Genomic DNA, 27477 nt, shown 5'->3' on the forward strand with positions numbered 1-27477 from the left:
CCAACCTGATAATTAGTAATGAGTGGCAATAACCCAGCTTTAGTCCTTTGCCTGGTCAGCTTCTCAGCTACTGTGTTGATTTGTGGACTTGCTATTCTTGTGAATAAAGCCTCCTGAGAAGAAGCTGTGTCTGTAGAGACGGACAGACAGGTTAGAATGTCAGTAGTGTGGAGAGTTTGGACTGTAACAATTCTTATTCTGGGCTAGCTTTAGCCCCAAGAATAGCCATTCCTTACTCAGCCTCTGTGTCAGAATAATGTCCTGTGACTAATAGATACAAACCTTCGGAGTCTATTGACTTAGCAGACACACTGGCTTTCACCAACCAAAAGCTAAGAGTGTTGTCAACAGTATCAGGAGCCTCCAGAGAAGCTTTCTCCCGCGTGCTGTATCTACCTCTCTGATCTCTCCATCAGTGTATTTTAAACTTGCCTTGCTCTATGACTTCCTTTGCTTTGTAAAACTATAAAACTTAAATGACTTCCAGCTTGGAACATGGAACTTGGGGTAACCGAAATCCGTGTTCCTGAGCCAAGGTCACTCAGAGTGCTCCAAAGTTAGCTATCTTTTATTCTCTGTAAGAGGAGAACTGTGGCGTTAGCGGTGACATTCTTTGTACTCACAGGAATGGCAGCTCTCTGGAGGGGAGAAGACTCCTTTGCTCATTATCTTCAGAATCTTCTGTCTCTAGAAAGGGCTGCCTCACCGAGTGAACGCGACATGTTCTCTCCCAGTTTTGTTCTCTGTGTGCATTTTCTTATCCTTTTTAAAACGTGTTCCTTCCGTTCTGCACCTTCTCAGGTCACAGCATTATTTTCAGTGCAGGAGATTTCAGCTGTGTCTTGTCAATTATTTTCTCTGTAGGCTGGCAATTTATACGCCTAGCTAAGGGCAGTAGCAGTAGAAGGCCGGCAGGATTGCTGGGGGCAAGACCCACTGTTTCCCTTTTTCTATCCAGGAGAAGTAAGGATATGTCCTCTCTCTCCTCACAGATGTGAGAGATGAAGCAGGGTGCTGCTTGAGAACAGCTCATGTCAAATACACTGTGTGGGACTCGTGTTGACAAATGCCCCCAGATATTCTGATATGCCAGCAGCCCGTCAAGGGCAAGGCCCCCCCCTGAGGTGGGAGCTGATTTCCACACAATAATTCACAAAAGTTCTGTGAAGTAGGTGCACTACCTTATTTCAAATATGCAGACACAGGCCTCAGGGGTTGGGCACTTTACCCCAATTCACAAAGCAAAGGCAAAGACTGGCTTAGGTCCTTGACGACAAATGTCGACGCCTTTTCACTCTCCGTCAGCTGTCTGGTTGGGGTAGGAGAAAAGTCACCATTAGGCTTTGACCCCAGCTTCTTAATCATTTGAATATTCTTCAAATTCAACTAAATTAAAAGTATTAATGAGAGACACTTTTAAATTTATTGTTGAGTTCATTTTTAGGTAGTATTCGATTGAAAGATATTTTCCCCTCATCATTATCAAATATTGTTATGGCTAGTTAGGTCAGAAGTTAGTTATCTTCTGGACTCTGTTGATTAAGAGGGATTGACATTGAATGACAGAACTGATGATTGGATGGGGCAGACTCTGCATTTGTATGTGGGCCTTGAGTCTGACCTGGATTTAGAAGTTATTCTGTAACAATCTGAGACAGTCACTAGGGCTCTCTCCCCACTCACTATTTATTCCAACCGCAGAGATTTCGTTCTTTGGAAGCTGGATCCTAACCTTGGTATTCCAGCTTACTGCTTCTGGGGTGTATCAAGCGAACCTGTAAAGACTCTGCAGTTACCCAGCAGGACCTCATGCAGCTGCCTGCGGAAATCAGGGTAGTCCTACCATTTCTGAGAGCCTTTTAATAGAGCACTGATTACAGATTGCAGGCACCTGGTGCTGTTTTTGTATTGCGGCTGAAGGGTACCATTTCAAAGACAAGCACTGGGCTTGACTGATTCCTATTTCCTGCTCCATTGCTTGCCAGGAATAGGTACCAAGAAGCCCATACAACAGCTGATCTGGCTCCCAGTGTGGAGACTGCCAATGCCAAAGTGTTAATTCCCAGAATGATAATGTGTCTCTGAGTCGCCCTGAATGTACTCACCTGACAGTGGCTCAGAGCACCAAGGTTATGGAAGGACTTCTGCTAACTGGGGTCAGCACAGAGATCTATGGGTTGGCACTAGGCCAGGGTTATTCTGTGCTTCTTGGACTCCCCAGCATGGTTCACTTGGGCCTGTTCCACTTTAGACTTCAACAGCCAAATGAGTGAACGTAAACCGTGGAAATCCAACAGGAGAAGAGGTTTTGGCCTAAAATCAAGGCCTAAAGATCTACGGGCTTGAGGTATTGCAGGTTAGGACTTAGTTTGTGTCACTTCTCAAGGAAAAGAATCATCCTGAGCAGCATCGCAACTGTGTGGAATCACGCTTCCTCCTTGTCTTCACTCTGCCTCATGTCCACAGCCATGGGGCTGGTGTGATACTTTACACCCCCATATCATCCTTTTTAAATTTCAGTTGGAAGGAGTATTATAGCGAAGTGGAGACCAGCATCTAGTCCACATTTTGGCTTTCTTTCTCGTTGGATATAAGACCTTAGAACTCAACTTCTGCGTTAGATAGAACTGAATGAGACAGACAGTCACCAAAATGATTCTGCTACTAAAACTTGAAGAGTCCAAATGCTCAAGATGCATTTGGACAGCATCTTTCAGTCTAAATATTATTGTAGTTAGGTAGGAATGAGAAAAGCTGTCAAGGCAATGGCAATGGTTGTAGGTCATGAAAGCCTTTCTGAGAGCCTCCTTGGTAAAGCAAAGTATATGGAATACCCATGTGAAGCCTGGGGCATTGCTACTGACAAACTAGGGTTGCTTGGAGCATCACAGAAGAAGATAGATGGTATAGAATGTATGAGGGATGGCAACCAAGAAGGTCAGTGTTGTGCTTTTGAAATGCCAGGGAGAAGCAGTCCAGTAAAGGAGCTCAAAGAGGAGTATCTTCCTGAGGACCAGCAGAAACCTTGGAAATACTTGTCTTTTACAGTTAAGTCTTTTCCTCTTGGGAAAGTAGCTTATAAGCTTCACAAAACGGTCTCATGGCAACCATATGAAATCTTCTCGGGAACTGACTCCTGGCTGGAATCAAAGGGAGGGAGGTTCAGTGGGCATTGTCCTCTGCTGGCTCTGGTTGGTGGCCAGACCGTGGGAGAGTGGGGACTAAAAATGGCGGGGGGAATAAAGCCTCATGCAGTAGCCAACTTTATTCAGAGCACCAGATAATTTATGCTCAGAGGGTCAAGAGAATCACTTAAGTAAAGTATATAATCACAAGGACAAGCCACACATAGAAAAATATGTTTTTCCATAGAGGCCTATGAGTAACCACAGCAAAAGTGAGCTCATTCATACTGACTACACCTGGAAGCAGCCTGAAAACACATTCCAAGACAATTCTGTGATTTGAAAAAAAATGAGGTCCCAAGATTCTTGTCTTCCTTTCTTGGAATTTTCTTGTAAGCACTCAGAACTCTCACACAGCTCCATGCTTGGATTGTGTTCTTTCTGGAGCGGGACATCTATCGTAGAGTCTTACTCTATGCATTAAGCTCCAGTTTAACCTGGGGAATGAATGTAAGTTATCTTAACAACACTATGTGATAGTCTTTGCCAACTAAGCTTGGACACATCCAAGATGAACTAGTAGCAACGAGGAATAACCAGAGCCCGATTTGTTATCTTTGTAGTTGCTGGACAAGGATAACAACAGTGACTTGTCCATCAGAAAGCAAAGCTGATCAAAGGAAAGTCATAAAATAATGAAGTTCGTTTTGATTTACCTAGAATGCTGTTCTGTGTCCCTCCCCTTCCTTTCTTCAGTACAAGATGGTGCAGATGAACAGACAGACATTCTTCTGGAATTGTGTTTCTAGGTTCAGATTCCTGCTTGCCCTTAAATACTGTGGGGTCTACAATAATTTACTAACCACTCACTTTTCTCATCTATAAAACAATTTCTCTTCTCCAGATATTAGCATATCTGTAAGGAATTTTAATGCCAAATTCACATTTGTGCCTCTCATGTCAGAATTAGAGGCAGTAGCATAGAACGGTGCTTGTGGGAGCTGGAGCAAGTCTGTCTCTCAACATTCTCATTGAACTATACAGGCACAAAGTCGTGAAGCTGAGCCCTGGAGAGAATAGTAAAGCCTGGAATCAAATCCTTGGCCGGATGATGATACAAAAATTGCTGAGGAACCCAACTGTAACTTTCACTTATGAAATTGGGCATTGAAGGCCCTAGAATCTTGTTTTTTAAACCAACATGGTGAATATGACTAAAATGGACCCATGAGGTATCACGTTTTTATGTTCTGCCCCCTTGACTGAGGAAGGTTTCATGGCAGAAGGTACCATTGGTGACATACACCTATAGAAAACACACTCCAGTTCGCATCCAAACTGTAAAGCAGGGGCATTTCCCAAACTGGGTTTTCTGATATGGAGTATTAGTGTAAAATTGATGATATGATGAAAGACCATTTTGAAGTAATTTAAAAGCAGTTAAAATCATACTGGTTTCATCCCTACTTTAAGTATTTAGAAAGCTTGTATACATAAAAATTGAAAGTTCACTCTCAAAGTTTAGCTTTTTAATGTTATAATTCAGGTGTATTTTGAAATAGAATTTGCTTAGTTGAGAAAACTTAAAATTTACCTACGATTGCAGTCAGTATCTGCTGTAAAAGGCAAATCCTATTCTTACTAAAGAATTCCCCCTGCCTGTGTGTGTATGTGTGTGTGTCCATATGTGTGTATGTGTGTGTGTGTCTGTATGTATGTGCATCCATACACGTGTGTGTGCTTAATCTAATCTTCAACACTTTTTCCTTTTTCTATCTTCTCTTCAACATCAGTGAAGCAAGGGCAGTAATTCAGCAAGCATACTGAGTATAGCTCATAATTAAGTTGTTTGTGTATAGAATTGACCCTGTGTGGTTTTGACTTTGTTTGGACATGATTGAAATTGGCTTGGCCACTTCCTGTGTCCCTCATGTAGGTGATGGTTTCAGACCAAAGTACTGTTGTTGTTGTTGTTATTATTATTATTATATTTTGGTTTTGTCATACTGTTTGTTAATGTTAGCATGTGGCAGTTTACAATACTACATTGTAAACAAATTTATAAACCAGGTCTGTGGCAGAGCAGGATTTATTTTTGACTATTAAACCTTTAGAAGGATGGACTTAAACACATAAACAAGGAAAAATGAGCTGAAAGCAATGTTTGTAACTGAAGTAGACATGAGACTTAGGTACCGAGAATCCTGTGGCCGTGTCTCCTACAGAGGAAAGTACATATTTAGGCAAAAGAAAGCCCACTCTCACGCTTTAGTAGCCAATGATGGAGACTCTTCTCTCCTTAAAGATATCACTGTGGCCAAGGCTGCTGTCTGTGCTGGTCAATCGTCGTGTTTACCATGTCCAAACGTGTGTGGTTACTGGAGCAAACGGAAGCTGGCGTATGGCTGCTGCTCTTCTGTCCCGGCGGTGGCCAGGTGGTGACTGCTGCTGCCCAGAGGGAAATGTCTTCCCCCAGTGACAGTCTTCCAGCCCCTCGACCACTGCAGAATTAACCCTCCTCTCTCACAATGATTTGGTACTGATTGGAATCAGAGACAGTGAATCTGATCACCTGAGCCCAGTGAAGTGTGTTTTTATGGCTTTCAGGTTAAGGGGAGAATAGGTCTGAAATCACAGATGTTTATGGTAGGTAGCATTCTAGTTTAGTAACAGTGAGGACAGCAGGAAGATTCTGGCGTATTTTCTTAGTTTGAAATCAAATAATGATATGAATTTAGTAGAAAATGTGTTTCTAGATGTTTTCTGGGAATAAGTATATAAGTATGCTAGGCATGGTGGCCCACACCTTTAATCCTAGCACTTAGGCAGAAGCAGGTGGATCTCCATGAATTCAAAGCTAACCTGGTCTACAGAGGGAGTTCTAGGAAAACCAGGGCTACAATAGAGGCCTTGTTTTAAAGAAACAAAATTCAAATAAGAACAAAACAATAACAACAAAAAGACGCAAGTGCAATTGTACATTTGGAAGCTCATTTTCTCTTCTAGGTCCTCCTCATTTTCACGCTGAAGTATTTCATTCTTATTATTTAAGTCCTTATCTATGAGTACGCCCCCCCCACATTGTTCCATTTTCATGTGTATGAGGTATGCATCTGTACATACGTAGTGTGTGAAGGTGTCTGTGTATGTCTACCTGTACATATGTAGTGTGGTATGCATCTGTACATATGTAGTGTGTGAAGGTGCCTGTGTATGTGGGTGGGTGTGCATCTGTACATATGTAGTGTGGTGTGCATCTGTACATATGTAGTGTGTGAAGGTGCCTGTGTATGTGGGTGGGTGTGCACCTGTACATATGTAGTGTGTGAAGGTGCCTGTGTATGTGGGTGGGTGTGCACCTGTACATATGTAGTGTGGTATGCATCTGTACATATGTAGTATGTGAAGGTGCCTGTGTATGTGGGTGGGTGTGCATCTGTACATATGTAGTGTGGTATGCATCTGTACATATGTAGTGTGTGAAGGTGCCTGTGTATGTGGGTGGGTGTGCACCTGTACATATGTAGTGTGTGAAGGTGCCTGTGTATGTGGGTGGGTGTGCACCTGGAAAATTATCTTGCCTCTTATTTAATGAGGCAGGGACTCTCAGTCAAATCCATGGCTCATTGATATGGCTAGTCTCCTTAGCCAGCTTGACCCAGGAATCTTGTCTCAGAGGCTGGAATTATGGTGGAGTGTGTGTGTATGTGTGTGTGTGTGTGTGTGTGTGTGCCACACTCACTTATAAGGGTTCTGAGGATCTGAAATCCTGTCCTGAATGTGTGGCCCTAATTGAAAACAAAACATACGTGATGCTCCAATAGGTCAATGGGCTTCAGTTCCTCTGTATTTAAGCAATGAAAATTAATGAGTGTTATCTTATCCATAAGGTGTTCCTTTTGAAATGAACCCGAGGCAAGCTTGTGTCTATACTGCTGCGTATACGTTTCTCTGATAGTCATTTCTGCCTCAGTGGGTTTCAGCTAAAATACTATCTCCACAAGAGGAAATTATAACAGTTTCCCATAATCCGTAGCCCAAAAGAAATTGGCTAAAAACGGCATGATTTGCCATTATAAAAATACATATCTAATGATCCTTATTTGCAGTCTTGAGATGATACATTCAGCAACTATCTTGACCTACATTTGGAATTGAATGTGGAAGTGCTTTGTAAATAGGGCTGTAGACACTTAAGGATTCCTCACTAGCGCAGTGCAGAGCATCTGCCATGGACACCTGCTCAGGAAACATTTTTATTAGTGTGTTTAACAAGGAAGTCTTTCAAGACAGGGGGTCACCGCCCCACCAAAAACAACGGTTTTAAACCTGCTTGTGCAGCAGAATAGACTGAAGACATTACATGCAAACACCCCCCTGGATCTCTGTGACTCAGGGACCCCAGATATAAAGTCTACTTGAACCCCCACATGCTATGCTGAAATGTTCCATCTCTATCAAATGCCACCATTCTGATGGAAGTTTTAGCTTTGTATAGGGTAATGGCTTGTAAACCTGGTGGCCACATGACCCGTGGAACCTAAGAATGAGTTAGAGAGTTGTTTAAAATAGTTTATAGAATTCAGATGTGCAGCTGGATGTGAGACAGCTACACAGTGGCCGGCTTACTTCCTGATTATTCGCCTTCGAGTCCACTGTACATTAACCTTCCCAGAATGGCACTCAAAACATACATCTTCATGTACTTCAGAAAGCCCTGAACGAATAACGTGACATTTGACCCTAGAATAAATATGATTCTCTCCCAGCAGTGAATTTTCAAGAAAGGCCTATAACTCTCCATTTTTGTGTTTGTATAGAGGAAACCATCTATTTATGTGTGCTTATGCATGAAACACAGCGAGGCTTTGCTAAGAAAGCTGAGTATTATTCTTCTAGACATCTTCTGCTTTGCATGGGTACATTCATTCAATTTTTATAGTTCAAAAGATATTTCATAATTTGTATCATAATAGAAGTTAATAAAATCCTCCACCTTTAAGATTTTTTTAAAAAAGTATTGAGTCACTGGAATGCGTGATCTGAACATATTAACCTATTTAGCTCTTCAGGTCCAAGAGGGAGGTAAAGACATCTCCATGTTGTATTAAGTCAGTGGTTCTCAGCCTGTGGATTGAGACCCCTTTGGGGTTTCACGTGGATTGCCTAAAACCATCAGAAAACACAGATGTTTGTATTAGAATTCATAATAGTAGCAAAATCACAGTAATGAAGTAGCAATGAAATAATTTTGTAGTTGGGGGTGGTCACCAGAACATGAGGAACTGTATTTAAGGGTCACAGTGTTAGGAAGGTTGAGAACCACTGAGCTAAGTAAACTGAGAGTCAGAAATGCTAAGATTTACCTATCAATTTCAGGCCTTATATCTTGGATCTGAAATTTAAATCTGAGCTTGTTTTATTCTGGATGTTATTGAGAATATGGCTTGCTTTCTTCCTTGGTTTTCTTTTCTGTGTTTCCCTGAGTGGGAGACAAGAAAGACCTCAGAGCTAGAAAACTAATATGTGTTTCTCTATTTAAAACAAACAAACAAACAAAAAAAAACACCCAAACCCCAACAGCAACCCAACAAATTATAAAGCTGTCATAGGTACAGACAGTAAGACAGATGCATGCTGGGAGAAGTTCTTTCTGCCAGCTTGAGGGCTGTCCCAGTGGCAGTGCAATGACAACCAGGCACACCTGCACTATTTTCACCACGGCATAGCCAACATGGAGAGAAAACCTGGTGGCAGTGACTGTTGTCAGAGGACAAGTAGATCAGAATATACGTACATATGTATAATATATATACACTCTGTATATACATCTACTAGACCCATCCTTAGTGCATGTGTCAGTGTATCTTTTGGTGCTAGTAGAACATGTTTATTTCAGAATTAAAGAGAGAAAAAATTTTAAGCCGGGAAATTCCTTATATTTTTCCTACCAGGAGCTTAGAAATGTAGACAGGTATGATTTTGCCATTGAAAGATATTTCCTTGGTCTTCCTTCATAAATCATTCGAATCCCAATGAAACTTTAAAATTATATTTATTATTTTAGGAGGTGTAGCATGAGTGATGCATGTTTGGAAGTCAGATGCCAGCTTGTGGGAGTTGGTGCTCTCCTTCCACTCAATGGGCTCTAGAAATCAAGCTAAGGCTGTCAGGCTTGGCAGCAAGGGCCGTTAATCACAGAGTTGTTCCCCGTGTCTACTGGTGAAACCGGTGATGTGGTCTGTAATCAACCCTTGTAGGACAGAGACCGTATCTTGATTTATTATGGGATTCCTAATACCAAACACAAGGCATCATATAGCGGGAGCTTCTCTATCACGTGGTCAGCTTTAGGGCGGTTCCATCAAGCCTTGAGCTACTGCCAGGTCAAACACTGCGCAGCCAGTCTGTATGCAGGATCTGCCAGCACTCCACACAACCTGTGTGGGCAGGACAAAGGCTTCTCCTGCACCTTACGTTCAGATTGGTACATGTGATGTTCATGTGTGTGCAGGTATGTGGAGGCCAAAGATCAATCTGAGATAACTTGCCTCAGGCTCTGGCCCCCTGCTTTATTTTTGAGTCCCTTGGTCTGTCACTCACTGCGTAGAACAGGCTGGCAGGCCAGAGACCTCCAGGTCTCACCAGCACAGCGCTGGGATTACACGTGCATGTCACCACAGCTAGCCCGTTTCCTTTCTTTTCCCACCTGGACTCTGGGGATCAAACTCTGGTTCTTGTGTCTTCATGAGCTTTTTCCGTGAGTCTTATTCTGAAGTTTTAAGTTGCCTGAATAAATATTGGTCAGAGATGAGTAAATTCTTACCTGTGACCGCAAGGGAGAGGACAGTAGATTTGCCTAGGGCTCTGGAGTTGCGTTTATGTTCAGATTGATCTTGACCATGAAAGACAGAAGCAGAATTAAGACCATCAGGGAAGTACAACTTTGGGGAGCCATATGTAATGTGTGGGCTGTGACTGCACTAGTTGGTGTGTTGTGGGGGGAACGCGTGAGCCATAACATACGGCTTCATTTTCTTCGTGGTTGGTCACCGACTACCAGTTAACCACAAAGGCGGGACATGCTGGGTAGCATTTCCAAAATAGTTAGCACAAGTCTGACATGGATTTAGAATTCCATGGCCACTGGGACTGCAGGAAAAAAGTGCAGGTTTGGCAAGGGTCCAGATGGTGGCAAGTCTCTGCAGTGGAACATGGGTCAGTAGGGCCCACTGCAGGAGTCTAGTAAGCAAGAGCTCCCTACTTGGATGATGAGAAGTGGTGGGCACTGGCGAAATCAATGCTCTTCTGTTTCTTATGTGGCTCTTATGTAGAAGATGACATAATGATTTCCACTCTGAATGGAATTAGGAGAATGTATTTACATTGGAGTTAAAAGAGATCTGGAAGGAGCATAAAGAACTCCATTGAGGGGTTGTTAGTCAGTGGCAAGACTTCTCAACTGCAAGTGTTATTCCTGACAAAGGAGGAACACGATGGATACTGTTGCCAGTTAGGTAGAGATTGGCAAGCCCCCTGGAGCCCATTGCTTGCTGTTCCTGACACATTGGGCCGGGTGTTTCAGGTAGTGAAAAGCACACTCTCTTTCCCTTTGCATCTTTGTAGGCATACACTAGGAAGAGCTTGTTGTTAATGTCTCTGTAATTCGGAGCTTAAACTGCAGACTGAGCAACACGGCACCTGGGAACACTCCCTCCTCATTCCTTCTAGCCCTACAGTATTGTCGGTTCCAACTTGCCTTTTCTTTTTCTTCAGAAAACTCCCTGTGTGCCCTCGTCGGTTTCTCTACAATGAGTGCCAAATCTGCCATCAGCAAGGAAATTTTCGCACCTCTCGATGAAAGAATGCTGGGCGCTGTCCAAGTCAAGAGGAGGACAAAGAAAAAGATTCCTTTCCTGGCGACTGGCGGTCAAGGAGAATATTTAACTTATATCTGCCTGTCAGGTACTGAAAACTAAATATTAACATCAAAGCAACTTTTGTTTTAAAATGCTTCATCTAAGGCATTTGGTAGAGTCATGCTCATTTGGTAACATCGGCCTTTCCACTCTTTTCTCCTGTCTCCCATCCTTGTTTCCTTGTGCCTTCTCCTCTGTTGTTGAGATTTCTGTGTACTGAAAAGATTGGGAAGTTCAGTCTTTCAGTCCCTGAAGAATTTCTGCAGAGTTTGGCAGGCACTTTCTGATTCATTCCTTCCTTCAGCGGGAGTGGTCTGTCCTTTGGGAGTTTTGTTTTAGAATCCTTCTTTTGGATAATTGTTACCACTAGCAGACTGAGCTTCACTTTTTTTTCCTAGACCACTGCCAACAATTAGTAACAGTTTTCCTTGAGACAAATATTGCTGCTTTAAGGAGCAGGAGAAAGAAGATTTCCTTTACAAATCCTTGCTTTGCCTGACAACCCCAGACATGTGAAAAATAACCATCTGTTTTTATAAGTTTAGAATTTGGTTGGATTATTATTTTTTCTTCCTGCTTGTGATGAGAGGAGGTCTCTGTGGGATTTACAGTGGTTGCACACCAAGTTTTTTTGCGATAAAGTTGAGATAAATTTTCCACGAGCTTCCGAGTGATCCTAAAGCTAAGCACTGAGGGCATTTGTAATATTTCCCATGATATTTCTTACGATAGGAATGGATAACTAAACCTACCACAATTCATTTCATCTTTTCTAAGATCTTTTTTGAGTTGTGGTTCGGGAATACAACTTTAATTTTAAAACCCAATTTTAGCTTTTAAGCAAAACCCAGCATCTGCTAAGTTAATCAGAATTAATTTTAAGAAATAAATGACTTTTCATTAGATAGATAAGGATTTATCAGACTTAGATTAGAATAAAATGAGAACATAGCATTTTGTTTTTTTCTTTTTTTAATTTATTTTTTTAATTTATTTATTTATTAAAGATTTCTGCCTCCTCCCCGCCACCGCCTCCCATTTCCCTCCCCCTCCCCCAATTGAGTCCCGCCCCCCTCAGCCCGAAAAGCAATCAGGGTTCCCTGGCCTGTGGGAAGTTCAAGGAACCCCCACTTCCATCCAGGTCTAGCAAGTTGAGCATCCAAACTGCCTAGGCTCCCACAAAGCCAGTGCGTGCAGTAGGATCAGAAACCCATTGTCATTGTTCTTGAGTTCTCAGTAGTCCTCATTGTCCACTATGTTCAGCAAGTCCGGTTTTATCCCATGCTTTTTCAGACCCAGGCCAGCTGGCCTTGGTGAGTTCCCGATAGAACATCCCCATTGTCTCAATGTGTGGGTGCACCCTTCGCAGTCCTGAGTTCCTTGCTCGTGCTCTCTCTCCTTCTGCTCCTGATTTGGACCTTGAGATTTCTGTCCGGTGCTCCAATGTGGGTCTCTGTCTCCTTTCATCGCCTGATGAAGGTTAATATTCAGGAGGGTGCCTATATGTTTTTCTTTGGAGAACATAGCATTTTGATAAGCATGCTTTTATAATTGTTAGAAGAAAACTTTTATTCATTCAGAGGGTGTGGAAATCAACCTGGAAACACTATTCTCTCCTTCTTAAATAAGGATTAGGTTTGGAAAATATTTGTGTTTCGTTAGTATAATTAAGCAATGTCCAAATGGGAGTTAAAATAAGAAACAGTGACTTAAGTTTTTTAAAAAGAAAAAAATCAGCCAGGCGATGGTAGCACACTCCTTTAATCCCAGCACTTGGCGGGCAGAGATGCGCTCATCTTTGTGAGTTCAAGGCCAGCCTGGTCTACAAAGGGAGTTCCAGGACAACTAGAGCTACATAGAGAAACCCTGTCTCAGAAAAAAAAAAAGGAAAAACTTCTTTCTTTTCTTTATTGTGTGTGTGTTTGGGGGTGGGAGGTATTTTCCCTGTCTGTATATCTGTATGACGTATGTGCATTGGTAGCGTGTGTGTATGTGTGTTTGTGGGTGTGGGGGTGATGTGTGTTTCTTCTTGCATGTGTGTGCAATGGTAGTGGTGATGAGAGGCCATCAGATCTTCTGGAACTGGGGATACAGACCTCTGTGAGCCACCATGTGGGTGCTGGAACTGAATCTGAGGTTCTGGAAAAGCAGACAGTGCTCTTAATGATGAATCATCTCTCCAGCTGAAAGGAACTTTCTCCATACCAGCCCAGGATTTTGTTGATAAGATCAAGGTCTTAAAAATACTTTCATATTTTAAATTTTGGACCCTGTCGGTTTTTTTGTTTTGTTTTGTTTATGAATACCAACGATGGATGAAGCGCATACCAGCAATCTTGTTTTGTATTTGGGTGAGCACAGACACATAATATTCTAACTCTTTAAAGTTTGTTTCTCTTCACTGCTCTGAGAATTCTTACAGGCACATAAATTGAATGAACAGTGCACGGTCCAGAAGGCAAGTCGGGTTTTGCCAGGTATATACCTGTAACTGAAGGTCAACAATTTTCTTTGTCTTTTAGACTTATACTTTTATCTGCCTGATTCTAATCATAAAGTCTCCGAGAGTGGTAATGGGGTTCTAACAGGCTCATCTCAGGGAAGCAGTGTAACCATCCCTCACAGAGCTGGAGATAATGACCTGGGACTCTCAGCCACATTCCTGTTACAATGACCAAGTCCTTCAGGTTAGAAGTGGAAAATGACAAGAATTGTTTCTTCCTTGCATTTGAACAGAGGGGAATCCCTTGTTCTGAAAGTCTTCATCCTTATTATTTCTTTTTTAAGTTGTGAGAAGCTACATAAAGTAGAGCTGACATTTTGGCAGACAATAGAACAGAAACCAGGGCAGAAAAGGGCCAGGTGGCTTTGACACACACACATTTGTTACATTATGTGTTTTTCTTAAAGAACAAAGTAATAGCCGCTTTTATTTTCTGATTTATGTACAACTTAGAGGCGTTTCAGTTCTGATAAAGTAATGCTTTAACTAACAAGTTAATCAATATGTTTTATCTTTACATTGCCGAGTGTCCTGGGGTCTAAGGATACAGTTACAAGAAAAAGTTATGCAGGTTAGGTGGGCTCCTGTGGACATTAATTGCTTTTAAGAAAACCCACATAATTATAAACTATGAAGAAGGCAAAAAGGAAAAATGCAGATATGCATGTCTTGCGGAATTAGTCCTGTGTGGTAGATTGGGCTCCCATGTTTTGAACTGAGTTGTGGGTGGGCAGCACTCAGGCAGAGCAATGGTGGTCTCATTGGCATGCAGGTGGTCCCTGGTTTCTCCCGTTTCCTCTGAGCTACTAGGGGCAGCTCTTTGTAGCTGACCAGGGGTAGGAGGTTTTGAAGTAAAAGTTCCTTCTTGCTATTAGTGTAAATTACTATGCATTCTGGGAGGCCAACCCAGATTATATCATGGTTGATGAAAAGCACCTATTCATTTATCAGACGTGAATTTTGTATAAATCAGGACAAGGTCTGCAAATAATTTTTTACCATCCTTTCAGTACCATGGAGCATTAAATCAGAGGTAAAAAAAAAAAAAAAGAAGCTTAAAAAATATGGCCAGGCGGTGGTGGCGCACGCCTTTAATCCCAGCACTCGGGAGGCAGAGGCAGGCGGATCTCTGTGAGTTCGAGACCAGTCTGGTCTACAGAGCTAGTTCCAGGACAGGCTCCGAAACCACAGAGAAACCCTGTCTCGAAAAACCAAAAAAAAAAAAAATATATATGCACCTCGACACCGATATATTAATATATTTTAACTAGTGCTTATACAGTTTTTTTCTGTTATGAATAATTTATAATATGAGAACCAGAGGTGTGTGACCATAAAGATATCTATCTGTCTGTCTGTCTATCTATCTATCTATCTATCTATCTATCTATCTATCTATCTATCTATCTATCTATCTTTGTATCTATCTAAACTTTCCTGGATTATTAAGATATTATTTTGGAAGGAAAAAGATACTCAATCCAACTTACAGTGGGATTACTGAGTTTGATAGTTTCCTCATGGTCACCCAGGTCTATTTTTTTGAGCTGGTCCATATCCTTAACCCTAGTACTTGGGACAATCACAACACCACGTACATAGTCATGCCCTCAGGAAAGCTCTCACAAACGATTGCAGAAAATCACTGACTTGTTTCTGCTCACGACAACCCAATATCATGTTTTTGTGCTTTAAGGAATCATGAGCTCTATGAGCCGAAACCTTTCTGTCTTTAATTACACATACGCCTTCCGCATGGTCCTTACCGTTAAAATGTCAGTGAATCTAAAGAGTAGCATGATGGTGGGTTGAAGAGCATACTAGAGCCACCGACATTTTCCCAGCATGCACGACACTTTTTACACAGCAAATTGGACAGGATTTTCTCACCACCAAGTCTCACAATATTTAAAAATTTAATTTACTTTCATTTAATATGTTTACACTCCTACTGTGCTGCCCATAGCTGGCCTCAAAGTCCTGCCTTCAAGTGATTCTCCTGCCTCAGCTTACCAAGATGTTGGATCTGTAGCTCCTGGCTTTGTGCCTAGCTTAATATTTTATAATTCTTGCATTGATGTATATCTGCCCAGCTGTTCAAAACTCTCTCTGTGAATCCATTTATACTGTTTTTATTACTGATTTTTCAAAATAAATTCCAACATAGCCACAAATATACTTCCCCAGAACAGAACAGTGTACACATCATTAACTGGAGCTCAATATTTATTTACATTTTCTTTTTGTAGCATCCCTCTAGGTAAACTCTGGAATGGTATACAGATGCTTCCATTCTAAGATAGCTCTATAATTGACGTTTTGAACATATCACTTCCCATCTTTTTTCCCTCTCAGTAATGATACAATGAAAAAGGCCAGTAATGCCTAGTGGTGGCAAGCATGTGTGTGAGCTCTAACAACCAGGAAATCTGAGAGCAATGTAACTACGTTGGCTGGAAATTTGGCAGTGTTTAGTGAAGTCAGATATATATCCCTATGGTGGCCATTTACATACAAGAAATCAAATCCCATGTCCACATAAAAGCTTGTTATGAATGCTCCTATGTTTTACTCATCACCAGAAAACCCAGAGATAATTAAAATCTCCACCCACATGTTGAATGAGTAAAGCAATATTTTATATATAGGCAGTAGAATTTATCCAGTTCTACTAGTGAAAAGAAACAAACCACCAGTACGTGCAGCAACCACATGGACAGAAAAGTATGAAAAAATCTCAGTAGACTGTTCAAAGCTAGAGCTAATATCCATCCTCTTCTTGGTTCCTCCTGGCACCGCCCACACTGCTGGCTAATGTTATGTCATATGTGCTTATGGGAGACCGTTGTCTGGATTTATGATTTGTGCTTGCCTGATTAGGGTGTAGACTCAACTTGGGAATATTAATATATCCAAAAAATAAAGACACGACTTATATCCCCATGATAGTTTGAGTCTATAAATTAAGTGTTACTTTATTATTAGAATTCAGTTGACTGCTAAACATTCTGTAATTTTATCCTCACAACCTGTTTACCTAATCCTGTATGATATTTTATATTAGCTTTCATATTCATAAATGGATTAACTCTTTCTCTGGCTGCCACTTTGTCTCCACAAATGGGACACATGGAAACCAATTTTTGTGATCAGCACATTCTTTTGTATATCTGTTGAATCTGAAAACCTTAGTTCTTTTCAAAATTATTGTCGATTTGTAGAAAGAACAAAATTGTCCTGTTAAAAAAAAGTTCTGAATACACTGTGATGAGGTAATTTATGTACATATGTTCCGTGGAAGGCTATAGTATGGAGTAGGAGGATGGGAGCTGGTGATCCTGCCCTGTATCTCAGCAGCTCCTAACCCTGGGAGTTACTTGGATGTGGCCCCTTCCAGGAAGCTCAGGAAAAAGTGTTAAATGTGTGGGACTCTCGACTAAGGTGGAAGCATTTTCACTATTTAAGGGTCTTACACTCTGGATTGTCCACTGGAATATTTGACATAATGACTTATTTGGGGTACTCGATTTTATTTTAAAAAGTGCTTTTTTAGTCCCCGCGTTTTCTTTAGCCCTGGTTAAGATTCTACAGTTTTATATGTTCTTCAATTGAAAAGATATCTAGGCTGGGGATATAGTCCCCCAACCCCTCTGACTTAGCTCAACAGGAGTGGTGTTGGGAAGGGCAGATTCTTCTGTTCATGGTGATAGAGAAGTACCACTTTTTACACACACTGAGTAAAAAGATGAGTCTACTGCTCCACACCTTAGACATGAGTATCTTCCTACTCATGTCTAAGGTGTGGAGCAGTAGACTCATCTACAGATGTTGTAGTTGTCAGGGTAAGTTATGTTATGAAGAGTCGTATGTGCATTCAGCTGTAAAATTAAGAAACTCTGGAAAGAAATGACATACCAGGGTTTCCCTTCTGTCTTATTTCTGTGACTTTCTTTGTAGTTTTTTTTTAAATTTTTATAAAACTGCAGTTTTCTCTGTCATAATGTTTATTGAGTATTTGTGGTTTGGGGTTAAACGCTAGGCTAAAGTAGCAGTAGTGACCATTGGTTATGGGGAATTAAAAGAGAGGACTTTCTTCTCCTATGCTTTCTGGGACTATAGTTAGCCACTGTGATCACACATAAAGGACCTCTCCAAAGATCCTGCTGTACCTGTGTTAGTGGAGTGCCAGGCATGGATGGTGTCAATGGAGTCCCTGTAGTAGGCATGGTTACATCCTTTCCCCTGCATTCACTCATTCTGCCCTTACGTTAATGCTATGAAGTAGTTCTTTGTAGGTGAGGAACTGAGGACAGACATGAATTAGCTTGCTTACGATTCCTGATACAAGTACCTGGATTTGAACATGGGTAGCTTGATTCCAGTTTGTTTTCCCTCAGTGTCTGTGTTCTTTTTTTTTTCTTCCCTTTTTTGGTAGGTATAAGAGTTGTGTGAGAAAAGAATTCCAAAACCAAACATCGTTCCTCACTATCTATCTCAAGCACCTAATGACCATTTCTTGGCTTTGCCTTGTTTCATACAGGGGTATGCCTTTGGTTTTGGTTGCATGGTAAGATTTGTAAGCCAAGCCATTAAACCTGTGAACAGTCAAAGATGCTATTGGCAGATCTATTTGACTCTTAGAAAACTGATTACTCAGGGAAATTCAGTATCTCCTCACAGGGACCTATCTATGTACAAACCTGGTTTGTTCATTCATGTAATAAAATGTTTTTAGAAATCCTTATGATTCTAGATCATCTCTTGTGAAAACTGATGGTAATATCTTTTCTCAGGCCCCATTGAAGAGAGGAGCCCAGCAATAGATAACTAAGAAGTTAGTATGTACCCTCTCAGTTCATCTTCATACCAGCTTCTGTTATTTCTACTCTACAGATGGCCCAGCCAGGGCTAAGTGGATAAGTGCCCTGCACACCGTTGAACAACTAGAGAACACAGTGCTGAGACCACACGTGAGACTTTCTGCTCCAAAGTATACATACTTCTAAATATTTTTTTCCTCAAGACAAGGCTAGGTCTGAGGAACAAGGCTCTCCCATTCCCTAAACACAACACGATAACGTTCCTTGAGCAGAATGTTCTGGTCTCCAGGGACTTAGAGGAAGTGCTGGCAGGCACTCCCGCTTTTCTAGTGGTTTAGCACGCCAGCAGAGTTTTCTTTTCCCATTCTCTCCTGTGTGTGTTCCAGGATCCAAAACCAGATGGAAACAAGGGAAAGCTCTTGACAGAGGCCAGTGCCAAAACTTTTCATTTAGAAAGGAAACGCCATCTGTGCGCTCCCCCACCACCCAGCCCTCTGCTTCCAGGAGCGGGTTTCACAGCCAGCTCACTGACTCCTGTTGCTGTCTGTGAGCTTGCACTAATTGCAGAGGTCGTACAAGTGGTTCAGGCCTCCGGCGGCAGAGCTCCCTCTGGATTGTGGCTGAGAAGGAGCTGTAGATATCTCTGACAGCGGCTGACCAAGCAGACATTGTTGTCAATTTTGAGCACGGTTCTTTGTTTGGGAGGATTTTCTAAGTGTGTGCGCTTTGCTGTGGCGTGGAGAGTCTAACATCACCATCTGTGGATTATTAGTACACTGTGGACAGAGACGTAGGCACTAAGGGTCTCTGCTGCACCTTATATTTCCACCCCTGCTGTTGTAGAGCAACAAGCTGGGCATTCTACTGATGCCCGCTAAAGCACTGACAGCTGACTTTGTGGTAGCCTTGCGACTCCGTGTTCTGATCTCAAAGTGGGAGTGATTTCTGTATTCAGGGTAGCCTGAACTGTGTGTGTCTGTGCAGTGCCTGGTACATGGATAGGGTTCCACATGAGCAGGGTCAGGCGTGTCCTAGGCAATCTCAGTTAATCTGTGACGACATTAGCACGTGGGTCATGTGAAGCACTGTCACACAGCAGCTCGGATTCACTTACCTGCTGTTCCTCTGGGCCTCCCTGCTTCAGCATCGCTCGCTCTCCTCACCGTGGCCGTGGTCCATCCAACAATCCCCGTCATTCTGACCCGTGCTTTCTAAGTCAGCTTCTCTTAAAAATCTTTACCCAGCCTCCCTCCCCCAATTCCACTACTAGGTGGCTTCGTATATACTGTTCTATTTCAGGAATTTGGGCTGAAAAAAAAATATTGCTGGGTGTGTTGGGCATTGAAGTCAATTATGTTCAGGCCTCTGTGTCCACCTATGTCAGGAGTAAGAACTGGCTTAGTCCCTCAGGTCCCTCTCTGAAATGAGAGATGTTATTTGCCTACACCTATCTTCACTACATCAAAAGAAAAATTCAAACAAAATAGAACAAAACATTCTCTGGGGTCAGTCAAGTGCAGTGTTACTCAAACAACAGAAGTGGGAGAGGCTCACACCAATGCCTCAGGCCCAGCTTTTCAGCCAGCTCGGGTTCTTGTTTATGTTTCTGCAACTCTTTCCTGTTACTGTGTGTGTGTGTGTGTGTGTGTGTGTGTGTGTGTGAGAGAGAGAGAGAGAGAGAGAGAGAGAGAGAGAGGTTTGACATTTTACCCTCGTTAGTCGTGCTAAGGATATACAGACTTCTCCAGAAGATACTACAAAGGAACAGAGCCACAGGGCACTTGGCATGTTTTTCCAGGACCATAGAGCTCAGGGCCAGTTAGCACTCTGAGCACAAGCTCCATGCAGCTCCACACTGGGCACTCAGCTCTGTTCCTATCAGCAGGGATCAGCAGGTGGGAGCCTCTCCCAGGGATGGGCTGGTAGCAGTGATCTCTCTGCCCCCAAGGCTGTGTCGTGGTCCTCCCACAGATCCCTGAAGCTTGAGGTGGGGATGGGAGGCTTTTTTTTTCTCCTGCTGTCTTTCTGGTTTCCACAATCTGAGGTCTGGACTCAGGGCTAACTCTGAGGTTTAAGCTGGATTGTGACAGAGTGGGGTTTCTTCTTTTGATTCTTCACAGACATGGTCATTTCTCACAGTGAGACGCTGCTGCTGCCGCCTGTCTCTCAGTGTCTTTTGCATTCATTAAACTACTGAGCAGAACATTTTATTCCACCTAATGGCCCGGTTACCACGAAGAAAACAGGGAAGTTTCTTCAGACTTTTAGAGGCATTCAAAATGAGCAATTTATAAAAAGCTTCCATTGTGACCCACGGTACAAAGCTGTTAGCTCAGAATTTTGAAGTACCTGAGTGTGTTCCCTGAAGAAAGACTTTATATTATGAAGAATAAATGATCATTTAATGGACACTGACTACATCAGACCTCCAAATGCTCTTTCCTCACAGGAATCATTTTCAGTCTGCCTTCCCTTCAAGAGGGCTATCAAGATTAAATGGAGACCGCATTTTGTGTTTTAGTCCTGACCTTTCTGATGATGTCAATGCTGTCATTCCGCCCTCCCCCCATGTTAGCACGTGTTATTTTTTTCCTCTACCATATGTGAACCCCTTGTGACTGAGGGTGTAAACCTCAAGTTAGGCTGCGCACTCTTTCATATCTGCTTAAGGAACCACACTGCTCTGAGAAGCCATGAGCACTTGGAAGTGGATTTACCATGCCAAGTTTATACCTGACCTTTAATCCTTAAGATACACGTTTCTGTTTTCATAAAGGAAATACTGGAGGCTGAGGGTGGCCCTCCTAAGCGGCACCCACACAGTTCTGACTTCTGGTAAGAATGTTTTATCTAGTAGAGAGATTCGTGAACTTTAGCTCATTTCTCTGAACACTTGTGTATGCATACACACATGTACATGTAATATACATATATATGAAACAGGTGCACACATATGCACATATTGTGCTAAGACAAGTAATATGCACTAGACAGAAAGAAAAATATCTGGTGGGAAACATGTGCAAATCCTGACATTGGCTTTTTAATGTTCATGCTTTTCAGTATTCCTTCATTATGATATTCTAGATGTGGGGCCATCCCCTGGAGTGTGGTCAGCCTATAGGAGTCACATACTAAAATTCTGGCTCTGTTTCCCCTGCAAGCCATCAAGTGTCCATAGCTCCTTGGTTAGGGGTGGGAGCCCATGAAGCACCCACCCTCATGCCAGACTGTTGACTGGCTTGGTCTTGTACAGATAACCACGGCTGCTGTGGACCTTCTAGTACCATGAATGCAAGTCAGGAGGGAAGAAGTTTCTGGTTGGGCACCAGCTCGATTCTCCATGTTCAGTAACATAGTCAAGTTTTGCTTTCAGCAATAGCGCCTTACCTTCAGGTTGTGGAGAGTAACTAATAGCCTTGTCAATAGTGTGTGATGTTTAGGGATTTAGTGATTTAGGAATATATAATTCCTATGTATTAGGAAGCTTCTATGATAGTAGGTTTCCATATGACTTTTCAAGTGACCTTTAGTGTTAGTTGTTCCTTTCCATATTCCCTCCTTTACCTTGCCTTCTATGAGGCGTGTGTGTGTGCGTGTGTGTGTGTGTGTGTGTGTGTGTGTGTGTGTGTGTGTTTGAGAAAGGGTTTCCTGTGTAGCCTTGCTGTTCTGGAACTAGGTCTATAGAACAAGGTTGACCTCGAACTCAGAGATCCACTTACCACTGCTTCCCTAGTGCTGTGATCAAAGGTGTGCACCACCACCGCCCATTACCTTGCCTTCCAATTCTCCCTTTTTAATACTCTTATTCTTATTTCCCCTTTCTCTCTCTATAATATTATACTCCATCTCCCTTTCTTTGGAAGATCCCCTTATTCTACCCTTGTCCCTTTATTAGCTACCTATAGCCTCTGTGATTATTCAGATGCATATCTAAAACTTAAAAGCATACACACTCATCTCAGGAACCCACAAATATGAGACAACATGCAATATTTGTCTTCTTTAGGTCTGGTTGCCTCAGTCGGGATGATTGTTTCTAACCCTGTTCGTTTAGCTTCAAACATCCGAATTTCATTTTTCTTAACAGCTGGTTAATATTTCATTGTGTAAATGTAATAAAAACTGAACATCAAGAAAACAAATTACCTTATTTAAAAATTGACGACAGAAATAAATGGAGAGTTCTTAAAAGATGAAACAAAAGTGGTTGGGCTGAGAAATACTTAATGAAATGTTTAATATCCTTAGTCATAACGGAAATGCAAATTAGAACTATTTTGAGATTTCATCTCACTTCAGTCAGAATAGCCAAGATTAATAAAACAAATGAGAACTCATGGTGGATGATGCAGGGAAAAGGGAACGCTCATCCCTTGCTCGTAGAAGTGCAAACTTGCACAACTGCTGTGGCAATGCAGGAAGCTGGGAACAGGTCCACCTCAAGACACACTCAAAGGACTGTACATCCCACAATAGAGATACTTGCTCATTGCTTCTCTATTCATAATAGACAGAAATTGGAAACAGCCACGTTACTCATCAACTAATATATGTATTTGAACTTCTTGAATGATTCTTACTGAAATAAAGTAAAATAAAATCAAAGTTCCAGACTCCTGACTAGAGTTCTCAGAGGTCGTAGTCTTGACTACTGTATTAATAAATCCTGTCCAGTGCACTATGTTTAATTTGTAAAGGCTCTGGCTTAAGAAGTAGCTGATCGATGTGGTGAGCATGCAAACACAAGGAATGCCCATCGCAGTGGCTAGCATTAGTGTCTTTAAATGATGGTGTCAAATAATTGTGTCCTACCTCAGGTTGTCTCTTTTTCTGAAACTGGCTGATATAAATTTTTTTTGTTTCAGTTTTAATGTTTGTTTTAAACTGCATTTAAACATCTGCAGCTTTGCTTTTGGTAACTTTTCATCAGATTGGGTTGGAATTTATTTAGTTCTGATGCTTCTTGGCTTTTGTACAGTTTGTTAAAAAAAAAAAGGAAACCTGCATTTCCTTTCTGGACTTGCTTCTTATTGATTCATACAAGGGAGCCTCCCCTTTTGCTGATACAGCAATGTCCTTGGTTGCTGGATGGGCCATTCTCTTGGGCCTAGTGGTTTTCCTTATTTGTACATGATTATATGTCTCTGTTGGGTTTTATATTGGATACATATAGATTGCTTGTTTTAGGGTTTCTATGCCAACCTTCTTTAGGAAAGACTTTTTTTTTAACTTAAATTCCAACACAGTGCCCCCATACCCACATCCCCAGCTTGCACCCCAAGGTGTCTTATATTTGCCATTCTCTCCCATGTCCCTGTAATCCAGTTCAGCTAGTCAACTAATACAGTGAGAGATAAGAACAACAATAATAAAGAATTATAACAGTATACTGTAAGAAGGTATTGAAAACCTGAGTTTATTTCTGGAAATTTCTATTTAATATTTTTTTAACGGCTGTTGACTACTGGTAGCTGAAACCAAGGGAAGCTGACTCAGATGGGGAAGAACGCTGCAGTGTTTTGTCTGAGACATTTAGTCTTGCCACATCTCCTAAGGAAAAAGTAAGTCACAGGCTTCTCTTTTTCCCTGGATTTTGGAGCTGCTGCAAATGCCACTTTTTCTCTCTCCAGAAACACAAGAGTTGGCCCTGAGGTTGAACTCTATTTCCTTGCCTTTTATGCATTGGGCATCAGAACAGAGCTGTGTGTGTGTGAAGCAGACACCCCACCACTGAGCTGTGTCCTCGGCTTTGGAAGGGAGCTTTTGAGTTTTAGGTTGTCAGGGAGAGCCAACCCTGCTCTGCCTGTTTCTCCAGCTATCACTGGCTGCTCAGATGCCCTTTGCTTGCCAGCGCCTCTGCAGCTCATCATGCAATCTTCTACTTCTTCATTCTGAAACCCCTCTTTCCCTTTCCACACCAGCTCTCTTAAAAATTCAGCTGCACACAAGGTCTGATCTAAGATGTTAGTCAGGGAACATTACAGCTCATGAGGCTTTTGCAAACTGCTGTGTCGTAACTGATGGGCACATTTCTCCACATTTCCCCGGGGTTTGTACCTGTAGTAGGTTACTTTGGAAAGTAGTGGTGCCAACACTCTGCATTTATGGGACAATGATTATTATCTATTCTGTGCTTCTCTAGAGTTTATATTTGGGGTTGGAACACACAATGACTAATGCCTGGATTGCCATTTGATCATTGTACTTTTGTTCAGAACTTTTTGTATGGTGTGACATTTACCTGTAATTTAGAAGGTAGCCTACTGGATGGACTTTGCATTTCATTTGGCTTCTTCTTTTTTATTTTTATTTTTTTTAGTGTGTTAACAGAAAATAGTACTGAAGAAATAAAACTTGATGCCAAAGAGCCTTGAATTATGCATTTTTATAGATTGGCTCACCAACACCAAGAGCAATGCAAATGCCTCCCTCAGTTTCAGAAGCAATGTTTGTGTGGTTTTTAAAATCTCTACATAGCCAGGCTTACAAATAAATGTTCTCTTGCTTAGCACTGTGATGATAGGAGTCTTATTGCCAAGACTCTCAACATAATGTTTCAAACTTGCTTCCTTCCCAAATCTCATTTTATTTTGAGCTATAGCATAGCTCTGTGAACAGTCAGGTCAGGAAATAAAAGGAACCTTTTTCTCTGTTTAATATATTCATTTCTGGAAATAGCAGGTCACAAGCAAGGGGAGAGTTTTGGAGAAATGACTTTAGATTTCCTTCTGACCACTTTAATTTTTACTTAGATGTAAGAATAGACCAGCGGTTCTCAAAAATCTTCAGAGGATGCTGCTCCTGGTTTACACAAATCATCCAGGTTTCTACAGGGTAATTAACAAATTAGCATCATGGCCAGTTCTAGATTAAGAATGAAATCTGTCTTGAAATCCATAGATTTAATTTACTCTTTAGATAAGTAGATGGAATCAACTATTGCTCCTGAGTCTTGTTTGTGGCTGATAGTTTGTGGAATATCATTTTTCTAAATTTTGTGTGGGTCGCAGACACAGAGTTGTCTGCGTACACTAGTAACTAGGAATACTATGTGAGTGATGAGCCACTTAACTTAATCTCCATCACTGCAGCAGCACCGGAGTGGAGAAACATGTGGCCCAGTATGGTTCAAGTAATAGTTCTGTGCCCATGATCCATGATTTTTTATTTCTTGGATAGCAGTAGCTCAGGGAAGTAACTATGTAAGAGCAAGGACTTGGAGGAGAGAGAAACATGGACTGTCTTACTATAAATTCTGTGATGTTCACAAGGAATCCCTTGGCCATTTAAAGCCATAACTTTCACATATATAAAAACTGATTGTGAAACTGGTGTTTGGTGGGCACACCTGTAATCTTAATACAAAGAGGCTGCAATAAGAGGTTTTTTTAAAGTACGGGTCCATTCTGAGGCACGCCATTAGACCTGTCTAAAATGCCAGATCAAAAAATTTTAAAAAAATATGTAAATATTTGAGTGCTATCATGAGACAAACAACGACAAGCTGATGGAGGCTAACCTGAATGAGGCTGGATGTGTGGAGAGGCTGAGGATGGTGGGCGGTTAGGATGCTGCACCAAGTGATGGTCCTACATTGACTGTTTATACCTCAGCCTCGTCTCTCTAGTTCTGATCACAGAATATGCTCTACCTGTGTGAACTACTTTACTCTCCTGATAGTTAAAACACATTTTATTTTATGGACTTGGTGTGGAAGTTGTAGGAAACTACCAGCTCCTAGCCTGGTACACCACAGACCTCAGTCAGAGCTAGCTGACAATGCTGAACGGATCTGGTGAAGAGTGCAGAACCCTGCAGAATGTGGTTCTAGTCTCAGGGATTTGAAGATCCACAGGAGTGCACTGAAGGCTAACGTGTAAGTGCAGAAGGCAGTGAGACACCCCACTTGCTCTGTGTCTGTTACCTGCTGACACCCAGAGTGCCCTGCCCTGACCTCATCAGGACAGAAGGTTAAGTTTTTAGCTTTAAAGGTGACATCAGTGTGTTGCAAAGCAAGACAACACAAATACCTGCCTTATTGTTTTGTATGAGCTTTAGATTTCTTTTACTTTGATAACCAGATAAACACCTACTGTCGTGGTTTGAATTAAAATGGTCCCTACAGACTCATAGGGAATGGCACTATTAGAAGGTGTGGCCTTGTTGGAGTGGGTGTGGTCTCATTGGAAGATGAGGTTTCAGAAGCTCAAGCCAGGTCCAATAGCTCACTTGCTTTTCCTTTGGATCCAAATGTAGAACTCTAGGCTATGTCTCCAGCACCATGTCTGCCTGCATGCCACTATAGTTCCTGCCATGGTGATAATGAACTAAACCTCCGAACTGTAAGACAGTCCCAGTTAAATGCTTTCCTTTATTAGAGTTGTCATGGTCATGGTGTCTTTCCATAGCAATGAAGCCTTAATGAAAACTCCTTGCTTCCTGCTTTGTGTTAGGTTTTGTTTTCTTTCACTTTGTTTTAAGCCGTGTGCTGTCAGTTCTTAGTTTCTTCTTCAAATATCTTTGTGGTATAGAGTCTTAAGCTCCAGTAAGCTATGAGCTACGGTACAGCCAGTCCTCAAGGATCTTGAATTCCTTGAAGCTTGATAACATTCATTCAGGATATAAAAGAAACTTCCAAAAACCAATTTCTGGCTTAACTTTTTTTTCCATGTTCATTTTTATGCTAATGCTGTTTGCTTGGATTTTTTTTCCCCCTTCAAATGAGGACTTACTTTGCAATGTGTCAGTCCCGGAGTGTGTCCTGCATGCATATCTCCACATGCAGTGCACAGCCCTCCGCTGCAGGTGCATCAGTTGCTAGATCAGGATGCTGAATTCCCTACTGAAGTCCTGTTGTTTACTATAGAGCTGCAATCAAAGGTGCAGTGAGTTCGACCCCTTAATTCTGACCTGTGTGACCAAATCAAAAGAGGCAATGCCTTCTTCATGTTGCTTTACCCAGCTGCCTGTCAGTTAAAAACCAAATTTCTCTTGTGCTTTTTGATATGTCGGAGAATCAGTAGCCAATATTTGATGTGCTACAGTAAGGAAAAGAGCATGAGCTTTTGAGTCAAACCACCATGGGCAGATTCTTAGACACCACCTGC

The 27477-nt window shown here is 41.8% G+C and overlaps 1 protein-coding gene across 3 annotated transcripts in view; it reads left to right on the forward strand.

Annotated features, from left to right (window-relative positions):
* Positions 1-27477, forward strand: part of Stxbp6 (syntaxin binding protein 6) — a 209515-nt gene that overhangs the window by 51501 nt on the left and 130537 nt on the right. For all 3 annotated transcript variants that reach the window (XM_075947672.1, XM_075947674.1, XM_075947673.1), the window contains one exon: positions 10902-11090. In XM_075947672.1, the coding sequence (XP_075803787.1) occupies positions 10937-11090 (154 nt within the window). In that variant the 5' untranslated portion in view covers positions 10902-10936. The remainder of the gene's footprint in view (positions 1-10901; positions 11091-27477) is intronic.

The sequence above is a fragment of the Microtus pennsylvanicus genome, chromosome 14, assembly GCF_037038515.1.
Source record: "Microtus pennsylvanicus isolate mMicPen1 chromosome 14, mMicPen1.hap1, whole genome shotgun sequence".
In the NCBI taxonomy this organism is placed as follows: Eukaryota; Metazoa; Chordata; class Mammalia; order Rodentia; family Cricetidae; genus Microtus; species Microtus pennsylvanicus.